At 41.7% G+C, this 15,767-nt stretch overlaps 1 protein-coding gene and 1 pseudogene across 1 annotated transcript; one reads left to right on the forward strand and one right to left on the reverse strand.

Moving 5' to 3' along the window:
- The first annotated feature begins 597 nt into the window (after positions 1 to 597).
- On the forward strand, positions 598 to 2,055 carry LOC149090627 (decapping and exoribonuclease protein Rai1-like). The gene is made up of 4 exons (XM_089264226.1): positions 598 to 1,201; positions 1,306 to 1,453; positions 1,518 to 1,725; positions 1,796 to 2,055. The coding sequence occupies exons 1-4, from the start codon at positions 760 to 762 to the stop codon at positions 2,003 to 2,005; spliced, it is 1,008 nt and encodes a 335-aa protein (XP_089120352.1). The 5' UTR covers positions 598 to 759; the 3' UTR covers positions 2,006 to 2,055.
- A 2,202-nt stretch (positions 2,056 to 4,257) lies between these two features.
- On the reverse strand, positions 4,258 to 4,713 carry LOC149090628 (small ribosomal subunit protein uS10 pseudogene; annotated as a pseudogene).
- Between the last annotated feature and the right edge of the window lie 11,054 nt (positions 4,714 to 15,767).

Below are 15,767 nucleotides of genomic sequence, written 5' to 3' on the forward strand. Positions count from 1 at the left end.
GAAGAGCATCAATGATCAATATGTACATATGTATGTATGTATGTATGTGCATAACTGAGCAATGACAACAAATGTGGAATTCTAAGAATTGTACGAGAGTGTTCAATAGGTTTGTGCTTAGCCCAATTCGTTCACAGTTTGTGGCGTCACAGCTTCGATTTGAGCACTGTTAATACTTGTACATACATATGTATGTACATATATGTATATGTATGTAAATATACATATATAATGCATATTAAACTACCAAGATTTTAAGTTTATATTTCGATAAACCTAACTATTTAAACCTCTTATTGAAATTGGTTAAACGATGTATATCGGCAACAACTGGCTATTAGAACATCGATATTAATGTCATTATCGAAAGCTAGCTACATACATACATATGCGTGCATGTATTTTAATAGTCACTGACAACGCTCGCATTGCATGCGTATGTACATATATACATCCATATGTATGTATGTATTTGCCTTCCAGAAATTAGAACCTTCGAGAAAATTCAAGAGACTTCCTTTTCAGGCAGGGTTGCCAACCCCACATGCATATCTGCGCCTTCGAGATGCTTCTGGGACATAATCGAAAGCCCAAAATCGATGCGAGAACATTCCATCCATGGCATCGATACTGGAACATCGATGCTTCCAGCATGAAATTCTGCCACTTGCATTGAAGCACGTGGAGCGAAACGTTAGTTCTGCTTTCTTTCCTGCATTTTAATTTCTGTGTTCTTGAAAAATAACCAAAAAAAAAAAAATGAGTCTAGTATTGTGCTCGTTGTCTAATGATCTGCCATGGAAGCTGTGTGATCTGAAGATGGTGCACGTCTTTCGTAGCGAGGGCAACCAGTACTCGAAGCCCACCACCTTGGGCTACTATCGTGCACCCGACGACTGGGAGTTTCCGCTGGATATGGTGGAGAGCTTTCAGTCGTTCATCAAGTATAATAACCGCACCGCTGGCAACGGGATGCACATATTCCACTACATCATGCAGTTGGAGCGCCCGTTGAGCGTCCTGGCGCATGTCGACTTTTGCACCAGTCGCGGCACGCTGTCGAGGCTGATGTGCCATGATGACTTTACGCTGTTGGCGACTAGATATCGCAACTGCATTTACATGAAGACCCTATCGTCGTCGAAGTACCCAGTCAAGGAGTCGTCCTGTTTGTTCAAGTTGCGCCAATATCTGTATGTGGGTGAGTGCACGTCTTTCTTTCTGATCGACTCGGGTTTCCCATTCGATTCGGATCGAATCGTATGATGATGTTGACCGTGTGCATCCGTCTCATGCATTTCACAGATGAGCCCGGCGATGTGCCCAACGTCAACACTTGTGTCGACTTGAACAAGCAGAATATTGGAACCTTTACGGCCAAGCTGGGCAAATTCCGTCTGCTGTACACGGCCGAGGTGTTCGGAGTGCAGAACACCGAGCCTTTGGGCGATCTGTAAGCATTTGAAAGGGCCTCTTGGGCGTTTGTGATACCATCAGATTTCCATTCCATTCCATAGAGGTGATCCGGAAGTTCTGAAGAAATGCCGCCTATCGGCGGTGCGCTTGTATCCCCATTTTGCTCCACACTGGCGTCGCAACTATCGCATGAAACGTTGGCTGATCAGCGCCTATCTGGCCGGCATAGAGGAGATGCCATTCGCCCCCACCAAGGGCGGTATGGTTCTCAAGCCCATTTCCGTCCTGAACGTCCGGTCTGCGATCAAGGCAAGCAGAACCTGAGAAATTCCCAACCGATATTAGCTCATCTGTTCCTCTCTCTCTCGTTACCATTCAGGAGCAATCGTGGAGCCTATCCGAATCCTGTCAGACCCTGCATATGCTTCTCACTGAGATTACCAAGGCCATGGTTAACATTGACTGTCCCCACACCACGTTCATCTTCAACCTGAGAGCCAACCTCGTGACCTACAAGCGTGTGTATGGCAAGAGCGAGAAAAGCTTCCTCGTTGACAGATATGTGAAGTTCCTTTCGGGCTTGGAATGAATTACGACTGCAAGCAAATGCAAATACAACAACTGATGCCCATACATACATGACTGAAATACATTTTTGCATCCAATAAATTTCATACATACTTCTTTTTGCAATTTATTTAATTCTTATTTATTTCTTAGTTTATTTAGTGATTTAGTTTTGAATTTAATAAATTCTATTTTTAGAAAATTTTATTAAAATAAAAAATTTGTTTTTATAATTCAATTGTATTTATTAAAATATCAATGAGTCCCGAATGGTTGTGACTCAGTCCATCGGGTAAATAGTTGATGGCCTTGCCTTGCCTTGTCTTGATGCAAGTCATTCTGGGAGACTTTGGTAGCCCAACCCCAAACCTGGAATGGGAGAGTCAACACACGTCTTCATTAGTAATTGAGAAAGGTCAATTGGATAATCAGTGGCTAGCTGTCGATGCTTGAGAAGAATGCCCAGCCAGCATAGGGAGTCGCCTTCACTTGCCCTACGCCAGTCGTATAGCTCACATGTAATATATATAATTTACATACGTGGGCATGTGTGTGCGGGTCATCGTCATCCTGGCCCATCCGGGCGATGGACCGTGACAATGGCCATGCAGAGGCAAGCAGATGGAATAGTAGCAGCAGCAGCAGCAGGAACGGGAGCAGGAGCAGGAGCTGCTAGCTGGCCTGTGATTAAAATGATATTTTCAGACGATGTCAAACAGCGTGTGACTAATGGGTCTATGGGTTGTCCGAAATGTCTGTTATTACTTGATAAATCTTGTCGGTCACACATTTAGCAGCACACACACACACACACGCATACAGTGTGCATGTGTGTTCTAGGCAATCGTGTGTTTGTTTTATGCAAATCCCCCACAGTCGAGCCTAATGACAAATGGGTCAAAAATTTGCGGCTAATGACACAAATATGCTCGTGCTATATGCTATAAATTTTATGCATAAATAAACCCTTAACAGGCCAGAAGTATTTTCATCCACACAAAAGCAAAAAAGCAAAAGAAATACATACACATATGTATGTGCGTATGTATATATGAAGATGATGCAGAGCCGAAACGAGCAGCAAGGCAAACACAGACCAAGCAAACTATGATTGAAGACTTTCTGGCAACGACCTTTGCGGACGCCCTGGCACCGCACATTAATCAATGGCCAAATAAACATCGGATTAGCCGAAATGGTCATAGGGGCGTTCTAACATTATAAAGGATTTGGCCAAATCGAGCGCTGAACTCCAATTAGAAAGTCGATTAGTTCTAATGCCTGAATATGGATAGACCCAAGTACTTATCATCCATCGAGTCTAGCATCAGTGCTGAAAGGGATTACTCGGGGCTACCCGCCCACTGACTAGCCTGGCAGAGCATAGTGGAGTGTCTGATGGAAGAAGGGCCTACATAGCCGGGTCCGATGAGAATCTGTAATAGATGTATGTAGTTAATCTCAGTAGAGCTCAGGGCAAAGTTTAGATCGGTAACAGATACGACTCACTGCTGAAGCTAGAGGCTGCACTACCAGGCACAGTTGCATTCGTCTTGGCACTGTCTAAGATACGACTGAGGGCTTTAGATGTCCTCTCGGTTTCTTTAGCTGCAAGACATTCGAGTCTTACATATAGAGACCCACTGTAACATCAGTTCTTACTTGAGATGAAGCTACATACATATGTAAAAGTTAAATAAACGGTGTTTAGGGAGTACATTGATATGGCGAATATTAATAGGGGTATATAATATTCAGGCGCCAGGCCAGAAGTAACTCCCATTGTATATTTTTGCATAATTTTTAGAATTTATAAAATTTATATTATAAAATTGATTTTTTTTTATGAATCGATAGTATCGATAAATCGCCACGGAATTTAACATAGCGCTCGGTGGCAGCATTAAGCACGTGCTGAAAGCTTCATTTCGCGAATCGGGCATACCCCAGTGTGGCTAAAAGCAAAACAATCTATTATTGATAATAGCCAAATTCCGCCGCATTAGACACTCACTTGGCTTCCCTTTGATTGCCCGATTCACAGCAAAGGTATAAAAATGCTCGGATTAATTTGGCTGATGCAATCTTAACATAGAGGTTAACATAAAGGTTACATTACAGCAACAATCGATATGCAGAGGCGAGGCAATAATCGACTTGCGCTTAACATAAAAGTCGAAAATGATGTTTAAATAAATTCAATTCATTCGCAGGGAACTCCATGATGGTTCCCTTTTTTTTTTTTTTTTTTTTTTTTTTATTAAAATACGAAACTTTTAATTGGCAATGGTAACCTCAAGCTCTACTCCGGGCTCAATGTTGATGGAGGTGATCTACTTCACGATCTCAGATGGCGAATGCAAATCGATGATACGCTTGTGGATTCTCATCTGGAAACGATCCCAGGTCTTGGAACCCTCACCGCAAGGGGTCTTGCGGGTGGTAATGCGTAGGGTCTTGGTCGGCATGCGCACTGGGCCCTTAACACGCAGATTCTGGTTCTTAGCACCGTTGATCAAGTCGCGGCACACGTTCTCCAAGGAGCGGACGTTCTTCGAGATCAGAGTGATACGAATGCGATGCACAGAAGTAGAATCGCCGCCATGGGCTTCTCAATATCCTTAGGAGCAGCAGCCATTATATTAGCAATTTATCTGGTCGAGATAATCAAATCTTTTTATTTTGAGCAGCGCTGAGCCAGTTAACTTTCTGGTTGAAAACGAAATGGTAATTGTAATACATACATAACTAAGAAACGGATACTTTCTGTCTCCCTCTCTTTCTCTTTCGTTGCAGCACTCTCTCTCTATCTCTGTAGCCTCTGCAGAGCTGGTCGAGTTAATAAAAAGCCAAATAAATACGAAATCTGTTAAACTGAAACTTCAACATAATCCCGGGGCACGTACGGTATGTGATGTATTATTTACATTAGTTGTCCAATTCAAATACAATAACTGCAATACAATGAACCAGCTGTTGTACGGCGGGCAAGACCGAGACCATGGCCGTAGACGTAGTCGAGGCCTGGTACGCCGGTTAGCTCTTTGCTGGCTTGTCTTTGTATTTGTGTTTGTGTTTGTGTTTGTGTTTTTTCTGTATTTGTATTTGTATTTGTTTTTTTGTTAGCTGGGTGGGCGGACAGCTGGACATGTGTGTGTGTGTGTGTGTGTAGTCCATAGGAAAATCATTGCTGGCGACAATAAAAAAAGCATGAACACACGCACGCCAAGATAAAGATGGAGACGGAGATGGAGATGGAGATAAACTAGGCACAGCAACAACAACAACAACAACAACAGCTGAGACCTAAACAAATATGCTACAAGCGTGACAGCGGCAATCCAAGGATCCAAGGACCTTCAGCCTCAAGGCTGTAGCTGTAACTGAAACTGGAGCTGGAGCTGGAGCTGGAGCTGGAGCAGCTGAAGGTGGCGCGCAACAGGAATTACCTCTATTTGTCTTGATTACGTCCTTTGTCCATCATTATCGAGCGCCAGGCACTCGATCTGGTGTCACAGCAACGCGATATGGTATAGCTGTTGCGTCTGAAGTTTTCATTCAAATTCAATATGCTTGACTTCGAATGGAATTCGAGCCGAGAACTGGAAGCCCTTTGTAGCTCTCCATTGAAGTCGCTGGGGCACACTCCATGATAACTTCAAGTGCTCTCGGCAGGTTCTCATAATTGGCATTTCTATCCCAGGTATTTCGCTGGCCTCATGAAAAGACGAGGCGACTGAGAAGAAGAAGAGGAGGAGGAGGAGTAGCAGGGAAACTGTAGACAGTCCCACAGTCAGGCCTAAGTCAACAGCTGCGGCATCCTTCAACACCTGGCCAGCGGACGGGCACACCTTGGCGCTAATAAGCCGCAATTTGATCATCATAATCACACTCCGAGCGGACACTGCGAGGACGATGGAATGTCGGCTAAGTGAATGGACCCATGCATAGACAAAGAAAGCGCAATGGCTTGCGGAATGCCAGAGAGACCGAGGCGCTTAGCTGATTCTCGCTCGCAGCTCCGATACACGTTTGTTGGCGATGCGGTGCGCTGCTTTGTGGCTGGCACTGTGCGCGCTTCATCCTTGTCAACTGGCACACATTACTCATACGCCGCGTGTGCCCAAATATTTGCCCAGATATCGGGCGCAACTCGCGGCCACAAACAGGCGCTCTATCCGAAAGATACTTTCGCAGCACATCAAATTAGCGTCCTAACTAACTGGCCCCGAATATTTGCCCAACACTTTTGGGATGCTGTGTGCACACACACACACACACACAGTGAGGGAGAGTGGGCGGGCAGGTGGGCTTTAGTTGAGTTTCTCTTGCAATTTATTTGCCGGAAAAGCAAACGCAGCTCAGCCAAAAGGCAAACAAATACAAATCCTATTTGAATTGTAACCATTTTGCCTAGTGGGCCAAGCAGCATATGGGCCATGGCCCCCGTGTGTGTGTGTGTGTGAGAACAACGAGAGCATCAAACAGACTTTGTTATTATTCTGTCTCTGTCTATTTGTATTTATTTATTTTCTATTTTTATTCATTTTTTATCTATTTTTTTTTTATCAGCTAACTGCGTGTCTCAATGCGCTGCATTTGCGCTGAGCAAATATTAATCGGCGAAGACGACGCCCCTCCCCTCCCCACCCGACGCCACCAACTTTGAAATTCAAGCATCGCTTTGGCTTTGACTACTCCATTGCCAAATCAATTGCACTCGCTCGGCTATGTAGCTACAGCTAGCTCACAGGCAAATCGAAATCAATTTTGAAATGAGAATCACGTGCCGGCGCTCGACTGGCTCCAGCAGCAGCAGCAGCAGCAGCAACGGAGCAGCAGCGGAGCAGCAACCTCTTGCACCTTTATGCAGTGGCAGCAGTTTCTGTTTGCCTTCGATTGCCTTGCCAAACATGTGCAATCGCTAGCCGTGCATAAAATGCATGACTCTATGTTAATTTGCCTCTCAGAGCCGTCTAGCTACACGTGCCCAGCGATTATGTGTACTCAGCGTGCAGCATGTCATCGATCGTGACAATCAGCCCCGGTCACAGCAGGCCCTCAAGATGCGAGCCGACTGCAGACTCGGGATATTTCAGATACCCGAAAGGCTTTAACGGTCATCGCAGATGTAAGCATATTGCTAATACGATAGAATGTTCATATTCATATATATATTCTTCATTTTTTAGCTGCTTTAAGTAATCAAGGTTTAATATTCCTATTTAATATTCGCCAAGTCTTATAGTCCTACGGGAAAGCAGCTTTAATATATCTGAAATATGTTTTGTTGAACAACAATTTATTTGCCTATTGTGGACTGTGAACTGGAAAGTAAAGCTGATGCTAAAGTATCTGTAAGCTAGTTAAGCATATCTAATATGTTCATGTCAAGATCTTAAGGTATTTCAGAAAGTATTTGTAAAATGAATAAGTAAGGATCTCTAAGCTTTTTAAGTAAAGATCTGTTGCCTAAAGGCATATAACCTTGAAGTACCGAAAATTGGTTCTATTACATGCTCTCGTTTAAGATCTGTAAAATGTATCTGAAATGTATACAAATATCTGTAAACTTATTAAATAAGTATCTCTAAGATTATCAAGAAAATATATGTAATATATCTAAGTATATTCAAGATGCTGGGGACCAGCTATGTAGAATAGTCAAGTAAATAAAATATAAAAGTTAAGATCTGTAAGATAACCATTCAAGTATCTCCACATACCCAAGAAAGTATCTAAGATTATTGTAGATATGTAGAATAATCAATTAAAAAAGATATACAAGTTAAGATCAGAACTATTCAAATATCTGCATTCAAGTATACTCAAGATTATTGTTATTATATTGAGTCCATTAGATTATTAGAAAGTTTTTGTAAGATATTCAACAGAGTTTCTTTTGGGATATCAAGATATTCATATAAATAATACTGAAGCACAAATCTGTAAGATGCTTAAGTATTTGTCAGATTATCAGGTAAGATGGTATAACGATCTGTAAGATTAAGTGTCTGTAGGACACTCAACTAAGTATCTGTGAGATGCAGAAGAAAAGATCTGCAATATCCTCGAGTGAGTAATTCAAATATTTCAATATTCCCCCATCGATATTCATATCTGGATTCTCGCTAGCTGTCCTCACTTGATTAAATGCTTAATGCTCGCGTAATGAGGTCCATTTTCAGGTCAGCCGGAATAATGGATAAAGTGCAACAGTGTTCGCTTAATAGTTATAGCATTGGGCATAAATATTAATTAACGTTTAAGGCGACAGCGAAAGGAGAGGAAAACAAATGGCAAGAAAATGCGAAGGCGACAAAAAAAAAAAAGAGAAAAAAACATCATTATGAGATCTCCTTTTGTGAAATACATATTTATCTTCATACAAGACGGCTGGGTGGAAAAAAAAAACACGCGATGAAAGATGAAAGAATAATAATAACACGAAGAGAAGGCTTCACAGTCCAGAGTGCACGACTCAAAGATATCCTATAATTAAATGCAAATTAAAACTCTTCAATAAACAGAAAAGTCTTCGATATAATAATAAAAAAAAGGCGTATTGGAGCTCTACCCATGGAAAAGGCTAAGCTTGATTGGGCACAGGTGTGCTCATTTAATGAGCTATGCATGCCGCTTATCGTTCGGTTTTTAATGAGTACAGGGTATACAGCTGACAGTCAAAGGAAAGCAACGGCAACAACAACAACAACAACAGTGTGAACCCAACAAATGGCAGCTGATTAAATTTTTGTGGGCTTGCACAGTGGAGCAAATTAACAATAATTATGTACAACGAGTTAAATCATTTGTAAAATTTGTGTAACTTTTAACAGTACGTAATAATACAGTTTTGTTTTATAGATACACGAGTTGCCATTGAGCTGATTTATAAAAGTTATTCTTTCATTAGGGGCATTCCTTAACCGTACTACAAGCAAAATTAAATTTATTTCTAATAAGAAATACACAGAATATACATTTACATACATATAAACTTATTGATCCACTCGGAGTCGACTACAAACTTCAGTTGTGTTGACATATCCCATATGCCTTTAGGGCTAAAAAAGGCTGGATGAGTCCACTCTCAGGACACTTTCGGTGAAAGTGCGAATTATTGAATGCTTATAGAGTATTTCTCAGTTGAGCACTCCCATCCGGAGCTCACTTATTTATTCACTCCCTAGTTTTGCATAATTTTCACACTTGTTTCCCTTTTTCAAAGGTGGATTTAGATATTGCCCATGTGCAGGTGGCCTATTTTCCAGCCCCAAATTGTTGTGTGGTTACACTTGGTACTCTCTCTGTCTCCTTACCTACCTCCCGCTCTCTCTCTCTCTCTGTCTCTCGCGCTACCTTTCTCTCTCTTTCCCCGTGTGTATGCCTATGTCTGCGCCGCTTAAGACAAATGATTTTCATTTTAATATTCAACAGAAAGCCACAAAAGCTGCCACGAAAAGTGCGAAACTAATTAAAATTGTGATTTTCAAGAGCTTCGCGACTTTTGGGTAATCTACTTTGGTAATCCACGATTTTTAGTTTCCCAGAAATCGAATTTAGAGCACGCTAAGCATATTAAGGCTTAACCATATTACATTTCCAAAACTCTAAGCAACCAAATGCGGTTCGACTCACGAATTCTGAATGAGCTAATTGTCGAGGGTTATAATTTCTCTCAGTATTGACATATTTATGTAGTTGATCTTATATTTACATATGTATATGCCATTCGTGTGTCTATCATTTGATATGCATAATATTATCTTCAGAGAAATGAGCTTGGATTAAGAAATTTCTTTGAGATGGGCTGGAGCTATTAACGTATATGATTTAAGTCTTGGACGCAGGTTTGATAGAGCTATTTATAGAATTTGCATTTAGTAAAAAAGGACTCTAGTAAACCGTGTTTGAATTATTTGTTATGCATCCGGGAAGTCTTATTGGTCATCAATCATAAACCCATTTACTTATTGTCAGCTCTTTTCTACTCTTAATTTAGCTGCTTTCCCGCCAGTTATAGCTATATGGCAACACCAATGCTGAAATTCCATCACATTGCAGCACTGCGCTCTCTCTTATCGATAGTTGCACGCCATCGATGTGGCTGACACCGTCTCTGGTTGCACTTTTGTATTCGACTTATTCTTATTGTCGAAGAATCAATATAATCTAGCACTTCAAGTCGGCCAGGGAATCAGAGAGACGCTGACAAGTGAATCAATTGAGCAATTAGGAACTTGAGCGGGTGCTACCGCAGGGATTTGATGTATTGCCAAGCCTTTAGAGATAGCACTCAATCACATTCCAATACTCTGCGATAAATACTTCAGCAAATTTGTTGCGAGAGTGCAAAATTTAAAATTGAAAAATTTAACTGAGGGAATCCCTAAACGAATTTGTAAATATTTATGTGTAAGGGCAGACACACACACACACACACACATACACATGTATATGTATTTAAAATTTTCGCATTTATTTTGTTCATTAACTTTGATAATAAATTTGCGATTTATTTATTTCATTTTTGTTTCCTCTTTCGGCATTCAAAAGCTGTTCAAAAGGCCAGCAGTAAAATGAATATCACATCTCCAGGGAGACACAGAGAGGAAGGGCGGAGAGAGCGGAGAGAGACGGACTGAAAGTGTGAGAATTGAGCTAAACAGTTCATGAGCTAGATGGAGATAGTCAAAAGATATGTGGCAGTTGGCTCATTGTGGCTGACACCAGACTGCCAAGAGCCCCTCCCTGCCCCACTGTGTCCCCTCTCCCGCCCCCTGCCCAAAGCTCGCCCCTAAATCCCAAAGGGTGTCATAATTTTCTATGCTGGCGCCGTTGCTGTCACCAGCGGCTTGGCTGGCCAGTTGCTGCTGCTGCATCAAAGGCCAGCCCAATGCCATAGCAAGAGCGAGAGAGATAGAGAGAGGGAGGGAGGGAGAGAGTGTAATGGGCTGCAGGAAGCGGGTGGTGCAGTGGCCACGGAAATACAAAGTATTGTTGAGATGTTAAGAGCTCGACGTAGATTTTGTCGCCGTCCTCTGTAGTTGACATAATTATATTGTAAAATATCGTTGCACATTCCAGCACTCTCTCTGTGTGCGTGTGTGTGTGTGTTTGTGTTTGTAATGATATACGATGTGTGCGTCAGAGCAGCCGCTTTGGTGTTGCAGCGCTCGTTCTCTATGGCTCAATTTTTTAATGCTGAGATTTATGATGCGTCGCATATGTGCATAGCTCTCCACCCTCCCCCTCTCTCTCTCTCTCTCTGTGTATCGTCATCAAATTATTTTTGATTTACTAAATCAACGGCTGAGCTGGGGTGAGCTTTCGTATCGATTGCACTCATACTGAATGCCTGGAAGCCCTCTTTAAATGCAATCGCAGGGCGAGAGACACTTGAAATTGATTTGATCCCAGCAGGTTTCAGTTCAGCTAGAGAGAGGAAGAAAGTTTAAGCATGATTAGTTGGTGGAACACTCCTTCAGTCTGATTTCTTATTGCATATATTCACCAGAAATATTCTCTTCTCTTGAGTTCGATTTCAGCAATTAGCATCTATCCATTTATTGTCTGGCCCTAGCGTACCCCAGTCCCAGCTCGCTTGCGATTCCAACGAACTCCAAAGAGTTTCGCAGACAGAAACGAAATACTTTTCGCGCATGAACGGGTGAGCTGGGGAATAGGGGACTAATTGAATGCTGAACTCCGTGTCTGTGGATAATCGGATTACATTAAAGGTAAACTCTAGCAGTGGGCGCTGGAGATGGAGGCTCTTTAAATGGCATGGCCCACGCTCAGCTTTTCATCTAATGAAATACAATAATCGGCACTGGGATTTTATCCTGCGGCTGCAATATCCCAACTAAATTGCAAAGCTTCAAATTTGCACAATTCTTTTGTTCTCCAGCGGCAGATGAGTGCGTTTCCAGGATTCTCGTACAGCCAGCCGCGGGCAACACTAGACAAAAATAAAACGCAATCCAAAAAAAAAATGAAAGCCAAAAGATAAAAAAAATATACAACCAGACGAAGCATCGAAAATTTGTCATGCACTGGACTGGACTTTTGGCTTAGCCATGTATGCTATGCTATGTGTGTGAATAGAAAGAGATAGATAGAGGGAGAGTGAGAGAGCGGGCGAGAGAAATGGAAAATCTCTTATCTGGGCATAAATTAACTCGCCTGCTGAGAGATAATTGCCATGGCCATGACCATGGAACCTACATACGTACATACATATGTATGTACATCTGTATGTATGTATGTATGTATGCCACATGCAATATGCGCAACGTGTCGACAGTTAATTATTTATGTTAGCCTCAGCTTTAAGTTGCCCTTGCTCCATGTCCAATTACTTGGCCAGGAGCACTATTCGAGCTCTTGTTCTTGTCTTTGGGTCAGATCTTTGCTGCTGTCTGCGCCACATCGAATTTTCCTCAACTGCGACGGCTTTTAATGAAAGTTCTGCATGCAACTGAATATGGTATTTACTTTACAATAATATCAGGAAGAGAATATGTGGAGATATTATATGTATACTATTCCATATCAAGTCCTCAAGCTCTTATACTCCAGAGGTGCTATAGTTCATACTTGAATGTGTTTTCTTTTGTCTTTAAATATTAAAGCTTTGATTCTATCTCAGCTACATACATATTTTATTCACTAGGAATATTCTACATACAAAAATATCAGATAAAGAATGTATGTATAGAGATATTCTATGGTATTCCACGTTGCAGTAGACAATAAGACAATAAGAGATTAGAGGGAACCACACTATTGTTAACTATCGGTATATATACATCTATCGATACTTAGACATATGGGCTGTCGATAGTTGGCGTGAGTGTGAGAATCGTGAATAGCTGAAGCAGAAGAGGAAGAACGTAAGGGCATTTTCAAAGTAAAAAGCAAAGAAGTTTAAGAGCTGCGGAAATAATCTACATAGATAGAGAAGGAAAGAATGTCTTTTAAAATATTGTGCCTACTTGCTATGATCTTGATGTTGCGGCTGTTGGCATTTGAGGATACTGCTAGTTCTACTGCGGGAGCTGACTGTTCTCTGGGCTGGGAGTACTTAGACGCCTAGACAGACTTGGAAAATGAACAGGTATGCATCCATTTTTGATAACCTCATATCTTGCTCTCATCTACTCTCTCTTGCTCTTTCTCTCTCTCTCCCTCTCTCTCTAGATGAATTCGTCAGTCAGATGATCTTGTTCTGTACGCATAGCTATGGACCCATTTCAAAATATATTCTTCATTTCTTACTTTTTAATGTAAAACTCTGCACTTGGGTTAAATAATAATATTTCATTTGCCCTACTGCTAATTGCTTATAGCGGGCCATACATAATCTGAGTCTTATATGCATACATACATACATATATGTACATATGTATGCATGTATGCATGATATTTTTAGTGGACTTTGTTTTTAATTTGCTTCTCTCTTTGCACCTGAGCTGCGAGCTCGCCGTGCTGCGGCTCGTCCTGATCCTGGCCCAAGGAAATATGAATAATTTATTGTTGTTATTGTTTTTTTTGTGGTTTGGCTGCAGTTGCAGCTGCAGCTGTGGCGCTGCTCAGCAAAAGTCTCGCTTCCACTCCCACTCCCACTCCCACAACCACAACAAAGCGAATTGCAACCAAAAAAAGTTTTCCTTCTCCGCCTTTTGTGCATTCGGCCTTTGGGTCAACTAATTTATGCGGCCAGCTTGTTTGTTTGCCTCTTCCTCTTCTGCCAGTTGCTGTTGCTTGTTTGTTGGTCAGAAATACTTGATAATTGCTTAAATCGTACTTGCGCCACAAAACCCCACAACAACAGCAAAAGGCATCGAGAAATTAAATATGAATGAGTCGCCAATTACAGCCAATTGCTCCTAATTGACAAGCGGAAATGCATTTTCCATCATGTGTGAATACTAAATGGAAAACTATTCATGTATTGAAATATAATTAAACCATGTTCGACATCATTTGAATAGTAAATGCTAAAGCTAAATGACCGAGCAAGCAGTTGAGGTTTGCATTGCAAGATATTTGATTTGAGCTTGAAATTTAAATCGTAATTTAAAGTGAAAGTCTTACCAACCAATTGCAATTGAAGCCGGTTAAAAACTTACTCAGGCAATTGAGGTGCATAGTAAGTTCATTTTGTAAGGGACTGACGATGAAAGTATAAGTTAGTATTAGACTTACAAGGCAGTTGAGGTGCATTGTAAGTACAATATAGAGGAGATTGAAAGTTCAAGTCAATTTAAAGTGCAATTGATAATCAGTTTAGTGAACTCTGAAGAGGATGAGGTAAATTAAATATGAAATTCAGAGGCAAATCTACGTTAAGGACTTACCAGGCAGTTGCGGTGCATGGCAAGTACATTGTAAACACAGTTTAGTTGAAACTGAATGAAATTGAGATGGAAAGTGCAAGTGCAATCGATATTCATTGGAAGTATAGATTAGTGTAAACTAAACATGAAATTGAGAGGTAAAGCTAAGTTAAGGACTTACCAGGCAGTTAAGGTACATTGTAAATACAGTTTAGTAGATTTGGTATATCCAATAATTCGAATTAAGTGTAAGCTACGATTAAGACTTGGAGTTTATTGTAAGTGCAGCTTAGTAAATTTCGTTGAAATTGAAAATACATTTTAGTGGATTGAAAATGTCTAGCATAGGATAGCTCCCCATGAAAATGCTCCACATGAGGAGCGCGTTTTGAGGGCTCGTTCAAGTGCGCAGCAGGAACGAAAATACGAAACTAACAGACGGACTTGACAGCTCTCATGAAATATGTATCAGCTGGGAGAGAAATACATACATACACACACACACACGCAAACGCACTCTCACACCCACGCACACTTGCACACTTCAGATATTATAAGAACTAGAAACGGCGTTGGCAACTCTTTAGCTGTAACTTTTTATACCGGCTCGCAGAGGAAATGGATTCGTGCCCGGATTGGGCCCCGAGTCGCAACATGTGAATAATTTATGTAACAATTGCGACACTTTTTTTCTTCTTCTTCAAATAAAGTGAGGAACAGAGAGAGAGAGAGAGAGAGAGAGAGAGGGAGAGGGGGCAAGTGTGGAGCTAGCGACTACAAGTTTAATGGCATTGTTGCTCGGTTTTTAGCCATGGCCCTGGCGCCGGCCCAGGCGTGTCGTAAAAGTAAATAGAGCGAGTGGAAGACAGTGAATGCAGGATGATGGCAATGCCAACGGAACGCCTGGCGCTCCGACACCCGTCACCCGGCACCCGGCACTCTGGCACTCCGGCTCTCCTGGCAGATGCAGCCACTCCGCCACACTGACAGACAGCGCTTTGGCGACCCGCCTAACTGAATGAAATATGGCTGCCTAATAAAAATTTTATGAAATAAAAGTGATGACTTTCACTTTCGCTTTCACTTTCGCTTTCGCACTGCCAGCTTGCCATTGGCTCTGGCCCCACCATCAACTGCCTTTGGCCGGGCCACCCAGAGCTTCGCTGCGGGGCATACGTAAAGCGAGACCTCCCAGCACACATATGAAACTCTCACTCCCTCTCTCTCCCTCTCCCTCTCTCTCTCTCACTCTCTGTGTTTGCATCTGCTCACACTTGTTGCGCATCACTAAACACAGACTCCGATGTGCGGGTGGCAGTTGCCAAATTGAATCCCGAATTTAACCACTTTTTGTATTCCAAAATGTGTCGGAAACTATGAAAAGTTAAGGTTAAACTGGGCATAGAACAGAAGTAATACTCGTAATAATAATAATAATAA

This window comes from Drosophila navojoa, chromosome X (assembly GCF_054131105.1).
Source record: "Drosophila navojoa isolate 15081-1374.11 chromosome X, UAZ_NAV_1.0, whole genome shotgun sequence".
NCBI lineage: Eukaryota > Metazoa > Arthropoda > Insecta > Diptera > Drosophilidae > Drosophila > Drosophila navojoa.

What these genes read in the sequence shown, in the direction of transcription:
- LOC149090627 (XM_089264226.1), top strand. Translation starts at nt 760, where the DNA reads ATGAGTCTAGTATTGTGCTCGTTGTCTAATGATCTGCCATGGAAGCTG. An exon ending in GCGCCAATATCTGTATGTGG is followed by an intron (nt 1,202 to 1,305) that starts GTGAGTGCACGT and finishes TGCATTTCACAG; the next exon opens with ATGAGCCCGGCGATGTGCCC. An exon ending in ACGTCCGGTCTGCGATCAAG is followed by an intron (nt 1,726 to 1,795) that starts GCAAGCAGAACC and finishes GTTACCATTCAG; the next exon opens with GAGCAATCGTGGAGCCTATC.